The sequence below is a fragment of the Apteryx mantelli genome, chromosome 25 (genome assembly GCF_036417845.1).
Source record: "Apteryx mantelli isolate bAptMan1 chromosome 25, bAptMan1.hap1, whole genome shotgun sequence".
In the NCBI taxonomy this organism is placed as follows: Eukaryota; Metazoa; Chordata; class Aves; order Apterygiformes; family Apterygidae; genus Apteryx; species Apteryx mantelli.
The window spans coordinates 5,227,998-5,242,050 of NC_090002.1; the positions used below are offsets into that span (position 1 = coordinate 5,227,998).

Sequence of the window (14,053 nt, forward strand, 5' to 3'; positions counted from 1 at the left end):
CCCATTTCACCCCCTGAGCCATGGCACATGGCCCAGTGAGTACAGCGATTGGTAGGGAATGGACATACTTGCTGTCTGCACCCTACCCCCATGTGCTTTTAAAGAGATCTGTTCAGGATGGACAAGCAGCACCTCAAGGGACTTTTGGCTGGCCAAAAATCCTTGAGATATCAGCACATGAAAGAGAAGTGATCTCCACATGGCACAGGAGCACCAAGGAGCAGAGACTAGGCATTGGCACTGTCCTACTTGTCTTGATAGGATGGGCACATGCTGCAGGGCCAGGATCAGGTGGGTCCGTGTTGCCAGTCCTGGAAGTTCCAATATCAAGGGAGATGGTTTCCATAGAAGAAATGTGTGGGGTTTTGGCAGTCTGTATGCTGGATCACAAAGCAGAGGTGTATCTGAGCAGCCCTGGTGGATGGAGGTGCCCACAGGTGGTGGCAGCAAGAGAGGAAGGGAAGAACAGGCAACTGGGCTGCTGAAGAAAGATGCTTAGAGGGGAGTAGCCCTGCAGTTATCCTGCATATGACCCAGTAGCATGTACATAGGCTTCATCTGAGTGATCAAAGAGGGTTTGAGATAGCAGTCTCAACACAGAGGTGAGGGTTTTCACAATATAGACAGAATGATCCTTGCTTAAGCTTAAACGAAACATAAATGTACTCAGTAGCAGCCAGCACCAACAGTTTCAAGCAAGGAGAAGCATGAGATCACTTGCCATCAGTAAGTGGCTGGCTTATGCCAGTGTGTTTTTGGAACCTAATTTGAATGATTAGAAACTGCACTATTCGGACACTCCATCAGCATGCTCAGATATTAGTGAGATATGAACTTATAAAAGCTTCAGATACATTGTTCTTTCAGGTCTAAATAAGAATCTACACAGGCATTATATGCTGAGGGGTGAACTTACATAGGCATTACGTGTGAAAACACTGTTGCAATGGAGATGGAATTGGCATTCAAGAACTGGCTGGGCTTCTGTCTCCAAAATAAACACTTACTCATGGTAGATTTTACTGAAATAAGGTTTAATTTCACAACTTACTGTTGCCATGTCTATACAACACTCCGTACAAAACATAATCAAGATCAGCATTTCAGCCCCGCAAAAATGTTTGACTAGCTGTATGAAAATTCAGTGGCTTTGAGTCTTTGATGTTGACTCTCCTGCCTTCTGTGATGCTGTCATGAAAGTACCTTTGGTCTTAAGGCTGCAGTGTTATACCTTTGGGAAGTCATCATACATTGTTGCTTTCCGGTCTCATTCTCCACTCAGTGATGGAATTTCCCAGCCGTGGTAGAGAATCTCTGGTGGTATCACATATTTCTGGTCAAACATGAAAGATTTTTAACCTCTTCTTCCATTATGCAAAAATATTCCAGGGATGTCATGAGGTAGGGGCAATTACATTTCAAAGATGATACTAATGTGATAGTTTAAGACCTCTATATCCTTTTCTATAGCACTTGCTATAGTAGTTTCTTAAAGTACAGCACTGATCTGCCCACACAAATACAACTGGTTCTAGATTTCCGTTCACTCCTTTCAATGCGTTTTCTCTGCCAGTAGTGCTTTGCTATGTTAGCCTAGCCTGAGAATATTTCTCATGCTCAGGTAAAGCTAACTGACAGTATTTAAAATGCAGACAGATACTCTTTTCAACTTTGGCGTTAAAGCAAACAATATGTTTAGCTGCTAACTGGTAGCGAAATACATGCAGAATGGTTTCTAGCAGAATTAGGAAACTTGCCAAGGATTACATGGAATCTAAAATGATTGCTGCAGATTAGAAATCCATAAGCCAAAAGGTCAGCTTCATAGAGTACAGTGTCAAGAAATGTTCTTGTGACAGCCTGACAACAGCTGGGTGGTATGACAGAATGGTCTCTCACACATGTGATCTCCATGGAAAGTTTCATTTTGGCCACATCCTTTTTCCTCTCATCTTCTGTGTTCTTGAAGCTTCTCATGTATTTTAAAAGTCATAGTGAAAAACCATGATCATTATGAAAAGACACAATTCCCTGAAAGCTTTTTTTCCATTTTGACTACAGTGCAGCACCAGGCTCAAAATACAACTACTGGATCAGAAAAATAAAACACTCAGACTATCATGCACATCTGAAGATAGATACATAGCTTTCATACAGAGCTAGTTCTCAATGAAAACTTTCTTGTTTTCATAGGAGCGCAGAGATATTTTCAGGAAGATCATGCTACAGGGAGGAGTCTGAAAATAAGAGGAAGAGAGAAGCAGCTCAATATTGTAATGAGGGAGACAGTCTGAAAGGTGTGCTGGAAGGAGAACCTGAAATGTTACAGGGCAGAAAAAAACAACGCATGAAAAAGGATTACAGGGATTTAATTGACCACTCATAATTGCTCTGCTCATTTTTCCACTCACATAATCCCACTGAGGTGTGCCAAATTGCATTAAAGGGAGAGTATTTGACTCAAAGTTAAGGATATTTCATGAGGAGCTGAGTAAAACCGTCAGCGATGTTTATCCGTAAGTATATCCACAATCCATCCATCCTCAACTACACTGATTTTCTATTCATGCCAGGATTTCCAATGACCCTTTTTTACACTTATCTCATATCCCTCCTTCCTCTCTTCTCATTGCCCTTAGTTACCTAACACCAGCTTTTTCCTCACCACTTCACCTAATCTTGCTATCACACAAGTCTTTTACCCTACCATTCCTGCCCTGTAGAAAAATCTAAATTAGATATCTTATTAAATGAAAATGGGATATTTCTTTCCAAAAGATTAGCTCAAGGTGAACCAAAACCTCTGGGCTCATGTAGAAATCAAGTCTTTTTTCAGATCTGCCTTTTAATTTCCATTTCTGTCTTTCACACTTGATCACTAATAGATTAATTTAAAATTCAGTAAAGCAGTCCAAATGCACTCTGCCTCACAGGAGATACTTTCTGTCACTAAAGCCCTATGGCAACCATTTTAAGGTGTCTTGGCAGCAATGACAAATCTTAACGTCACATGATGAATTACAGGCATTAAAGATTCTTACCTTTAATGGTGAGGAAGGCTTTGCTGAATGCACGGCCCAGTTTATTGGTGGCCTCTACCATGTATTCTCCTTCATCATTTTTTGCAACATCTAGGATCATCAGGGAGCAGACACCAAAGACATTTGTGCACAAATAAGTAGGATCCTTGGAGACGTCCCTGCCATCCTTATACCATGTGATCTTCGGTGGTGGATGGCCTGCAACTGCACAGCTCATATGACACTCAGTCCCAGTGGTCACCACATGAGGCTTCAACTGGACGAGGAATCTCGGGGGTTGAGTTTGATTAACTCCCCTGTATTCTGGTTGTTTGACTTGAAATTCAGCTGTTAAATAAAAACAAACAAAAAAATAAAAACCCAGCAACATACAAACATAAACTCAGATACTGTTCTGTGGGGATAGAAGTCAGAGCAAAGGATTGATTTTCAACTGTGACTTTTAACAACGGCATTCTACATTACAATTTGCCCAACATGCCATGCACCTGTGAATTGTAATTTGTGGTTTATTCTCAAATTGACCAAATTTTAACCTTTAAGTCAGAAACTTTGGTTTCTGCAAACCTTAAGCCTCAGATTTTGCTGGGAATTCATTCTGTGATCAATTGTGTGTGACATAACTCCTGGAAATAAACGAATAATATCTGACTTGCAACAATGTCTGTGCAGAGAGGACAAGCCTTCCTTGCCAAACAGGAATTTCTTAGGTATCTCTATGCACTCTCATTCTGGGCAACTAAATGTTCACAGGAGGAGAGACCTATTTCAGAAGGCTGTACTAGAAACATTAAAATAATTAATTAAAAGGAACAAAGCATGACAACATGGGTACATTGATAGCTATTTGTAAAAGCCGTTTTACCCTTTTCTTTTCGAAGTCTCCAAGGCTGCACAGTTTCAGATGGACCACTGGCTCCCAAGTAATTTTTTGCCACAACCCTAAAGTAGTAGTCCCGGCCTGGGATAAGTTTGGTGAATGTGAACTTGTTGGTGTAGATCAGGTCACCCACCACGTGCCACAAGCCTTTCTGTGATTCACATTTCAGGACCGTGTAGTAGAGATTACTTTCCCATTTCTCAGACGCTGATGGCTTCCAGGTCACTGTCACTGTATTTGGCACATTCTCTTCTAATTCAATAGGTCCAGGGGACTGTGGGATATCTGTCAGATGAAGGCAAAAATACCAAAGATGTAGGGAAAGTGGCACAGTAGGGAACACTAAAACCTTCGAGGCCATCAGATATTCCAAGTCTAGCAGCTGAGTAAACATCCTGGTCATTGGAAGGGACAAAATTTGAATCTTCCTCCTTCAGATGCACATGAACTTCTCCTGCATTATACCAGCAGCGCTGGGCCTCTTCTCCTTCTTATGAATAGAGGTAGAAGATGAGGGCTGATACAGCTATACTTTCTCAGCTTAGTGAGACAGCTTACAGAGTTGTTATGGCTACGACTAAATAAAGGTACTACAGCTTTTTACTGACTAGTTAATGCTAGGCTGTTACAAAGAGCATGAGCTGCTCTCCTGTGGTTTGCACTATCTAGCTTCATAACCTTGTGTATATAAGCAGACTCATTCTGGTAAGGAGGTGTAATTTAAATCAGTAGACTGCTCTGTCCCGCAGATATGGTCAAGTGATACCACAAAGTGGGTGGACTGAATCTCATGGAAAACTGTATTCCTTAGTTCTCCCTGTGCCTGCACTGCTTAACTGAATCAGAGCTCACTGTGCTCAGCTCAGCTCCTCGCCTACTGCCTACTCATCCCTAAATCTGCACGTATAGATAGTAGTGAGTTACCTGTAACTTGAACTTGGAAGCTGAATGTTTCTTTATTCCCTGACCCATTCTGGAGCTCAACAGTGTAGGTGCCACTGTCAGAGAACTCAGCTGCTTCGATCAGCAGTTGGGTGGTACCATGTTCAGTGTTTATTGTGGCCCTTTTTGGTAGAGGAAGCCCATCCTTTAACCAGGTCACTACCGGATCTGGAGATGCCTACAAAGAGCAACATAGGTTACAGCCCACCTGTTTTGTCTCCAGTTTATGTCTTTACACCTTTAACATTGTCATCTTCTCCCAAATGTATATCTACATGACACAATCCATTGACATGTAGAAACACCTGAGCTGGATCTAAACAAATTAGATCCAAATGGAAGATTATGATAATAATGATGATAACCTGTTTCCAGTGCCTGAGCAACCCCCTTCAGAGCTAGTTCAGATAACTCTGCAAAGTTCTATTTTGTTTCTCTAATTTTAACTTTTGTTTCTTTAACTTTTGTTTTGTTTCTTTAACTTTTAAATCCTATAAAGAAACTTTAGTTTCTTTGTAACTTTTTTCTTTCTTTCTTTCTTTCTTTCTTTCTTTTGTTGTACTAAGATGCTCAGGTATAACTATGTCAAACAAGGTGTGCTGGATCAAGAAAAACAGATGGTAACAGTAGTTACTATTTTGTACTTTTTAAAATATCTGCTGGTTTTGGAAAGTAAAAGGATCCTCTGTAGGATATCTTTCTATTGTGCCATCTTTGGTCTTTATTCCCCAAGATAGCACCTGAGCTAAAGGAAGGCCAGCAAATATGCACACTTTTCCTTCATCAACCTCTTCCTGATATCCTAGGCCTTACCTGTATTGCTCCAAGCTTAGGTCAAAGCACATAGCATTTCTACCAGCGCAAACCCCTTTCTTAGGTAATACAAGTAAAGTACTGCTGTTTAGTAAGTTGAATACAGTCAGCAGGATGTTGTTAGAAATCCTACCTTTGGGTCTTCCAAGGGAGTCGGGGGAAATCAGCTGATGAATCTAAGCATGCAAGTTTAGTAGCAGATGATGATAATATTGAGTACTGTTCATCCAACCATATCAAAGTGCCTTGTTTGCAGAGATTAATGAATGACCATAATCTCATAACCCACTAATACCAAAAGTGACATATGAATTGTTGTTGTTTTCCTTGTGCAGAAAGTTTACAAAGTAAAAGCAGCTTAAAGGATTTGCCCAGGATCTTGTAAAAATTCCACACCAAGAAAAAATAGCTCAGTTTACATGTCTGCTACTGGCTACAGCATAAAAACACATGGGGATTTCTTATGAAACCATTTGAAAACTTACTTCAAAGGGAATTGGCACTCGGATGGTATTGCCTGCTTTTATAATCAGGAAGCTTTTCACCCTGTCATCTATTAGAAACCTTGGAGGAACTAGAAAAGACAGTGATTACAATCAAAGGTTATATGCTATGACAAAGTTATTGACAGACAAACTCATATGCATGTGTCTGATACTCCTAAAGTCTTTCCAACAGCTCGCTTGTGGGCTATTGATAAAATCATAGTGGTATTGTTGAAAAAGAGCTCCTTGATTCAGCACCAGAGCTCCTTGCTAACCATTACAGCTTTTAAATTTTACTATTATTTATTTACCACTACAACTAAACAAGAGTACTGATGTAAAAATATTTTCACATGATGTCACGACATCTCAATCATGGATAAAGAGGCTCTTTGACACACTTTACCCTGTCGCATGGATGATATTCTACATAAAATGATATTTATGGAAAAGGAAACTGCAATAGATGCTTATGAAAGATATAGTCATGAGAACAGCTGAACTAAGAGTATTTTTTGACCATTTCAAAAGTTCTTTGTGTATTTGAGATTTTCACGTGACCTAGCGAAATAGCAAGCTATGAACACTGAAAACCCCAGATGACATCCTCAGAAAACAGGCCTGAGTTTACTAAAAATACTTTTCATATAATATTCTTTTTTAATATTCTTTTTTCTTTTCACCAATATAATATACTATTGTATTTAACTTTTTATTTTTTTAATTACACATTTTGCTTCTTTTTCTTGTTTCCATTCAATAACATTTCAAATCTGATCTTTTGGAAAAGCTGAAGAACAGAAAGAAAAAAAACCCACCTTATAAGTGACTATTTTATATGTTACAAATTTTCTCAACTTTTGAAAAGTTATAAAGTGATAGGACTGCAGACTGTGGGATTCATTTCACCTAACAGTGAAGGCGCTCTGTGTGAGAGGCAAAATGTAAATCTGTGGAAAAATATTTGGGGTTCTTGTATCGTAATGAGTCTCTAACATGAGCTCACCACCCTGTGCATTGTACATTTATTGTCAGTTGAATCTTCAGATTTTCCTGATGAAGTAACAAAACAAGAGCATACTCGAAAGGAGCAACGTCGTACTTGTCCTTCTGCTACCGCCTGGGACTTAAAAGAAGCTCTTGTCACAGTGACCCACAGACTAAAATACCACAGTCCAAATTTCCAGCAAAGTCGTCTGTGTCCTGTTACCTATAGAAGGACCTAGTTCATTTTGAAAGCAGCCCACTTTGACTTACCAACAGGAAGAGCAGCTTCAATGAAAGTTTCAAGCTCTGCGGCTTCTCCTAGGCCACTGTCATTGAGGGCTCTCACACGTAGGAAGTACAACTCTTTGGTTTGCAGGCCTTTAACTGTGTACGTGGTTGCCTTTATAGGAAGAGCACTGCATTTGGTCCATTTGAGGTTGTCATAAGATCGCATCTCTACCTCATAGCCTTTCACATCAACCCCGCCTTTTGGCTCAGGTTTTCTCCATGTCAGGGTGATGCTAGTGCTGTCACTGCTGGCCACTCTAAGGTCCCTCACTTGACCTGGAGGTTCTGAAATGAGAAATTTTATTTCATCTGTTTTTTTAAGACTTCTGTACCCCCTTTTCAGTCACTTCCTGAGATTCTCAACATTCTTGCAGCGCACTGGATATCCACCCTGCTATTTTGCTTCCAGTTTGTCCCAGTTCTTCAGAGCTGGATCGAGGCTCCTGCTCCCACCTATAGTGCAGCACAGTCTGCAACACTCTTGTAGTGCTCTGTGACTCATCCTAAGTACCTCTTCACACTGCCTGTTGCTCCCACACTGCACATTGCTCCTGCACAGGAAGTCTGCCACACCTTGACTTACTCATCACACAGAAAATCCTTCCATTCCTTTCTCATGCAGACAGTGGATTCTCAGCCATGAAACAGGTCTCCAATTATTTCATTTTTGCCTTCACATATTTTAAAAACCATTTTAAAACATTGCTTCTCCACAAACTCCCCCAGTCTACATCCTGCTTTAAGCATCCCCAAGCCAGACAGATGGGGGCAGTTCACTTACTTGTGGAATCCTGAGCAAAGACAGGCTGTGATGGTGCACTGGCCTCTCCTACACCAGCAGCATTGACTGCTGCCACACGAAATTCATACTGCAGCCCCATCTTGAGATTGGTCATTTTCAATTTCCTGTCTGCAGGAAGAAAAGGAGCGTGTTGGCTCAGGTGAGCAGTTCCCCAAGCAGTAAACGGTGACACAATGATGTTGGACTTTATGCCATGTAGAACAGCACACTGAATAATTCTCAGGAGCTATGTATAAATGCTGTCACACTTTCCTCTGCCCTTCCCTGTTCTAGCGCATAGGTACTTCTGGGATGTGTTCATTGTATTCCCTTTCAGATCAGACGCCATCTGAGAGCGATTAAGTCAGAGAAAGGAAAAATACTGCTTTTCCTCATGGGATAATCCTAAACTCTTCTATACCAGATAGGAAGTCCTAGCCTTCACCTGACAGATAATTAACAGCTATAGTCAAAACACATTTTGGAGCACATACACATCACTTGGGTTTCTTTATGTCCCTTGCATTTATAAATTCCTGTCTGCCACGTTTCCAGCACTAGGATTAAGGACAGCATTTCTATGTGTGAAGTGAAGATTTTAGTTCTAGAAACTGAAGATGTCAGTTTATCCATAGAGGAGCTATGTCCCAAGATGCAGCAGTGACCTTCTCTGCACTCTTCCCTAGCCATACACTTACACACCATCTAGATAAGACCTCTCCTGAGAGCAATAAGAGATCATAACCCTCCTCCCAGGCATTCAACTGTCTATGAATCAAGGACTGGCTTTGCTTTGATGCAGCTGTGCAACCTTGGCTTAGACTTCTGAAAAAATTGCTTAGCTGTGAGAAAGAGTGTAGACTAGGTAAGAAGGTAAAACTTCAGACGGGGTAAACATGGTTGAGATGGGGACAGTTAGCAGCTCAAGAATTTAAGAGGAAAAACACTGATGTGAAAAGGTATAAAAACCTAAGCAGGAAACAAGGGGTGAGAAGACAGCAACTTCACATCAAAGATCAGCGTATTACCTTCTAAGCTGGCTGAACCTTTTGTCTTTTTGACATTTTCCAGCCTGTTCCAGGGTTTAAGCTACCTACCTGCTACAGGCACATTGGTGACTGGCACCCAGGTATTGGTACCCTTCTCGCGTTTTTGAACAATGTACCCCACAATTCGGGAACTGCCAGTTTTACGAGGTGCTTTCCAGGATATTGTGATGGTTCCTTTGCTGGCACTGATGATCTCAGGGGGATCTGGGGGACCAGGTGAAGCTAGAAGGAGATTAGAATTTTATTATTAGCAAGCATTTTTTTCTTTGCAAGGCAAGGAACTGCTCCAAGTAATTTCTTCCTTCAGCTTCCTCACTGTATTCATATGGATATGTTTTGAAGACCTGAATGAAAACATATCATTGTATATCCTATTTCCCACACAAACAGGATCCAGGAGCATAGACCTCCTTTCCTAAAGTTGCTTTCATGAATGACCTGCTGTCATCACCACCAAGAATTACACTGTCAGCCTACAGAGAGAAGCATGTACATTCTTACACCATAGGAAAGGTCAGTGTTAATCTTGCTTTTAATGTTAGAAATTGGGATCAGGATGGATTTTCTAATTCCCCTGCTAGAGCCCTCAAAATATAGCAACACTACTGAAAGGCACAACAATGAAAAATTAGCAGAAGAATTTATCTTTGCAAAGGATGGCCTGTAATTGTATGAATGAAAACGCAGATAGAAGAAAATGAGAAATAGAGTATTGCTCTCTCACTAGTACTATGTTCATGCTTGTGATAAAACCGTTCTAATATTTTAATTCATTGGCAGACTCAAAGAATAGAATTGCTTATTTGGAAATCAGGGGTATGAAGTGATCATACTAAAAAGTGCTGCAGGCACTGAGAGACTCTCTTGCCTGTGGAGTTAAGAAAAGGCCTTGCATGTGTTCTTTGTAGTCATCCAAGGAAGAAGTTTTTCTGGTCTTGATGCGCATTGCATTTCCCCCATTAACTTGTTTTAGAATTCAGATTGGAACAAAACTGAAAATTTAACACTGTCTCACTCAGTACCACCAAAGCCTACAAGAAGCTCCTAGTCTTGATGCGAAATCTTCACAGGTTTGTTCAGCCAGAATGCAGATTCAGATCTGTAGCAACATCCAAAATGCAGTGAATTCTCCTTGATATCAGCTTTAATAATGAATTTCCCACATGGTCGTAAGAATATAATTTTAAAAAGTTCTTCCTTACCTTTACAGACAGCCTTCACCTCATCTGATTCCAGTGCATCACTGGTTCCCTCTGCATTCACAGCTCGCACCCTGAAGTAGTAGCTCATGTCTTGTTCTACTTTGTTGGTGGTGAAAGTGGTACAGCTTTTGGGGGTTTCTCCCAAAGTCACCCAGTCTTGCTTGCCTGCTTGCTGCCTCTCGACAATATAGCTTTGCACTGGTTTGCCCCCATCATCCTTTGGGGGCTTCCACTGAATGGTGATGTCACCTGGGGAGCTTTCTACAACTCTGATGGGTCCTGTGGGTTGCTGTGGCTTGTCTGAAAAGAGGAACACAACAACTGCAAGTTGGCTCTAGATTCAGACATGTTCTTGGGTTTGGAGCAATCATCGTTTCTTGCTCACCAGCTGGGAGAGTTGGTTCCAGCTAGAATATATGCATAATTGCAAAATGAGGTACAGGGACTTGAATTGCCTCTTCCAACATCCACTCTTCTCCTAAGTTTTGATAAGGGGTAAGAAGCCAGGCCCTTGCTCCTCGGGTTGATTACTCCCATGAGCACTGTATCAAGTCAGCTCCCAGATAAGGATGAACATCTTTTCTGGACAAAAACAGCAGACTTTTACGGTAGGACTGAACTTGGCCTGGATAATCTGTTTTTAAATATGCCTGTAGTCTGCACCTAACAAGGCCCAGCCATGCCAAGTGACATGGACCATACCAGTTTGCAGGCAGTATGCCCCACAGTTAGTACCACAGTCCTGGACTGCCATGGCTGCCTGCCAGCTGATGTGCCTGGGTCTTCTTTGCATGTGCTCATGGCATATGAGATGATTTTGTAGTAACCTGAAGTGCGGGCACAGTCAGAATCCCTTATTGTAAACATACCCCTTTGACCTTACCAAAGTCAATGCAAGTTCAAGAAATTCTGCAGTTCTAGGAATTATATATATTTCTAGCTGGGTACTTCAGAAGAGAGGTAAGAATAGATGTTCCTATGAGCAGCATTCACAAAAGCCTTATTCATCTTGAAATACATTGTAGCCCTAAATAAGATTGTTACCAGTGCTACTCAGGCTCCCCTGCCTGAGCTTTACAGTGAAAGCCACAGTGGATGTTACAGAGTTCTCACCTATTACCACAAGCTTTAGGTTGATCTCCAGGACTCCATGGTCATTCTTCAGCCTCACTTTGTAATCCCCACAGTCCTTTCTCTCACTGCTGGAGATGGACAACATGGTAAAGGTATCTGCTTTATCAACACGAATCCTTGTGTCATCTACTAGCTCCATTCTGTCCTTTAGCCATGTTGCTCTGATTGGTAGCTGGCCCTCAAAAGGGATCTTTATCCTTATTTTCTGCCCAGCCTTGGCCACAGTAGGAACATTTGTTAGGTTTTTGAGGAGAACTTTGTCAACCTGAGGAGGATCTAAGCAGACAATACAAGGTTATTAATAACTGCAATTCAAAAGAGTATAAAGCTCACCTTGGAGGGAAGGACTTCTCTGTATTCATGGTTGCTGTATATTGCAAACAATATTTAATCTGGCTCTTTGGGGCTTGTGCAAACTGAATCAGTGCTGTTCATGATGATGCCGGTGATGCTTAGAGGCTCACAACATTTGAATCTTCTCCTTCAGCTGCATGCAGAGTGCACATGCACTTTGCTACAGGAAAATTGTCACAAAGTATTTATGGTATCATACTGTGCTTGTCGCTGGAGCAAATTTTGTCCTGAATGCGTAATCTCAGAGGCAGTACACTAAACACACACAAGAATGAAGAAACTGGTTTGATGAAGTGTTATGTGCATGCCAAAACCTTGGAGTTAATGATAGGAGCTATTCAGGAAGACTCCCTGATTAAATTTGGAATTACAAAATGCACCAATCTATATCAAAAACATCTCCCATATCTTTGTAGATTCTTTATTATAAAGCTGTCTTGATGACGAACTATAGAACTCATAGAAAATGTATTACATTTCAAGCACATCAAGGCTAGCACGCTGCATTAAAGAATGGGAGTAGTTTGAACAGACTCACCTTCAACAAAAATAGAAGCTTCAGTTTTTATTTCTGCAGCTTCAAACTTATATTTTCCAGCATGAATATCTTCTACTTTGTTAATAATCAGTTTGTGGACTGAGCCTTCCTTTTCAAAAAGGACTCCATCCATGCTTTTTAACTACAAAGCAAAGCACAGAGACCTAGTCTTAAAAAAAACAAAAAACAAAAAAAAACCCAACCAACAATCCAAACTTTAATAAGACAGAAATCTTAGACATATGACCTAACTCCTCAAAGGAAAATTGACAAATAAATTTGAAATATAATTTAAAAGTTCCAGGAATGCTCTGTGTGTTTGAAGCAACTGTAACCAATAGCTGTGCCGGAGCCAGTCTTCTCACAATAGCAACAAGCACTGAAAACAGAGCAATTCCCAGAGAACAGCACCTTTTAGGAAACCTCAGCTGTGCTTACAACATTCCTCCACCATAACGCGTTATTAATGCACAAGAAACATCCTGCTATGGTCCAAATTGTTCAATAGCAATAATATTCTGGGATTATTTACCTGGTAACACTGCATATAAGCACTAATGCACCAACATATTCCCCATAGAGCCTTGATTCAAAGTCCATTAAAGTAAATGGGAGATTTACCTTGAGCTACAATCCTAAAATATTAGGAATAATATCTGCAAGCTCTCTCTTTCTATTCTTAATGCTAACTTTGGCCCATGCTTGAGCATGACACCTCTGAACTCCTACAGTATCCTCTGGATTCCAGAGTCCATGGAATATGATATATATGGTTGACCTTATGCACTGATCTGAAGAAGTATTCTTGCTGTTATGCATTTCTGAGGATCATGTCCTCAAACTGAAGATCCTCTGAAGATTCACCCTTGCTTTTTGCATGTTTCTGTCACACATCAGACATCCACATTGAAAGGAAAAGACCTGTCCCATCTCCACCCATGAAAAAAGGATGGAAAACACAAACCCTCCTGGTGTCAACAAGAATGGAAATGCCTTTAAGCAGGAAGAGGGAAGAAACTTTGCTGGGTTTCTATCAGGAATTTTAGTCTAAACAGGCTCCTGTGCAATTCTTCTGGGGCCATACTCAGACCACTGTGAGAACGGCAGGGGGAGGGACACCTTGACACACTACACGAGAGGTAAAGCCAGAAAGCAGAGCACCACTAATCAAAGAAAACAACCTACCTTTAATCCATCTTTAAACCAGGTTCCTTTCACTTCATCATTACTGACAGTGCAAGACAGCTCAGCTGGCTCCCCTTTCAGGACTCTGACATCTACTAATGGTTTATTGACATGACAGCGTGGTGCTGAAGGTTCAGGAAAAAAAATGTATAAAAGATGCTATCTCTGCGTTACACAAGAGCAGAGACTGACAAAGAGCAATATATAAACAAAAATGCACGTGTAGGTGAGGAGAAAGCTTTTTAAAAAATATACTGTAGTCATGACAGGGTTTTGTACCAAGATGTTATGGGCCAACTGGCATAAACTCATTGCTTTGGAGGATATGCCAACTGGCCTGCATTCAATACGGCACTTACATCAACCTAATGGAC

General features: G+C 40.9%; 1 protein-coding gene across 1 annotated transcript in view; it reads right to left on the reverse strand.

Annotated features, from left to right (window-relative positions):
• Positions 1–3,027: 3,027 nt before the first annotated feature.
• IGFN1 (immunoglobulin like and fibronectin type III domain containing 1) overlaps positions 3,028–14,053 on the reverse strand; it is a 30,909-nt gene continuing 19,883 nt past the window's right edge. The window contains exons 23-33 of the mRNA XM_067310426.1: positions 13,680–13,804; positions 12,495–12,636; positions 11,582–11,878; positions 10,469–10,768; positions 9,315–9,488; positions 8,218–8,346; positions 7,419–7,721; positions 6,162–6,250; positions 4,846–5,041; positions 3,907–4,206; positions 3,028–3,368 (exon numbers count right to left, since the gene is read on the reverse strand). Of these exons, the coding sequence (XP_067166527.1) occupies positions 3,028–3,368; positions 3,907–4,206; positions 4,846–5,041; positions 6,162–6,250; positions 7,419–7,721; positions 8,218–8,346; positions 9,315–9,488; positions 10,469–10,768; positions 11,582–11,878; positions 12,495–12,636; positions 13,680–13,804 (2,396 nt within the window). The remainder of the gene's footprint in view (positions 3,369–3,906; positions 4,207–4,845; positions 5,042–6,161; positions 6,251–7,418; positions 7,722–8,217; positions 8,347–9,314; positions 9,489–10,468; positions 10,769–11,581; positions 11,879–12,494; positions 12,637–13,679; positions 13,805–14,053) is intronic.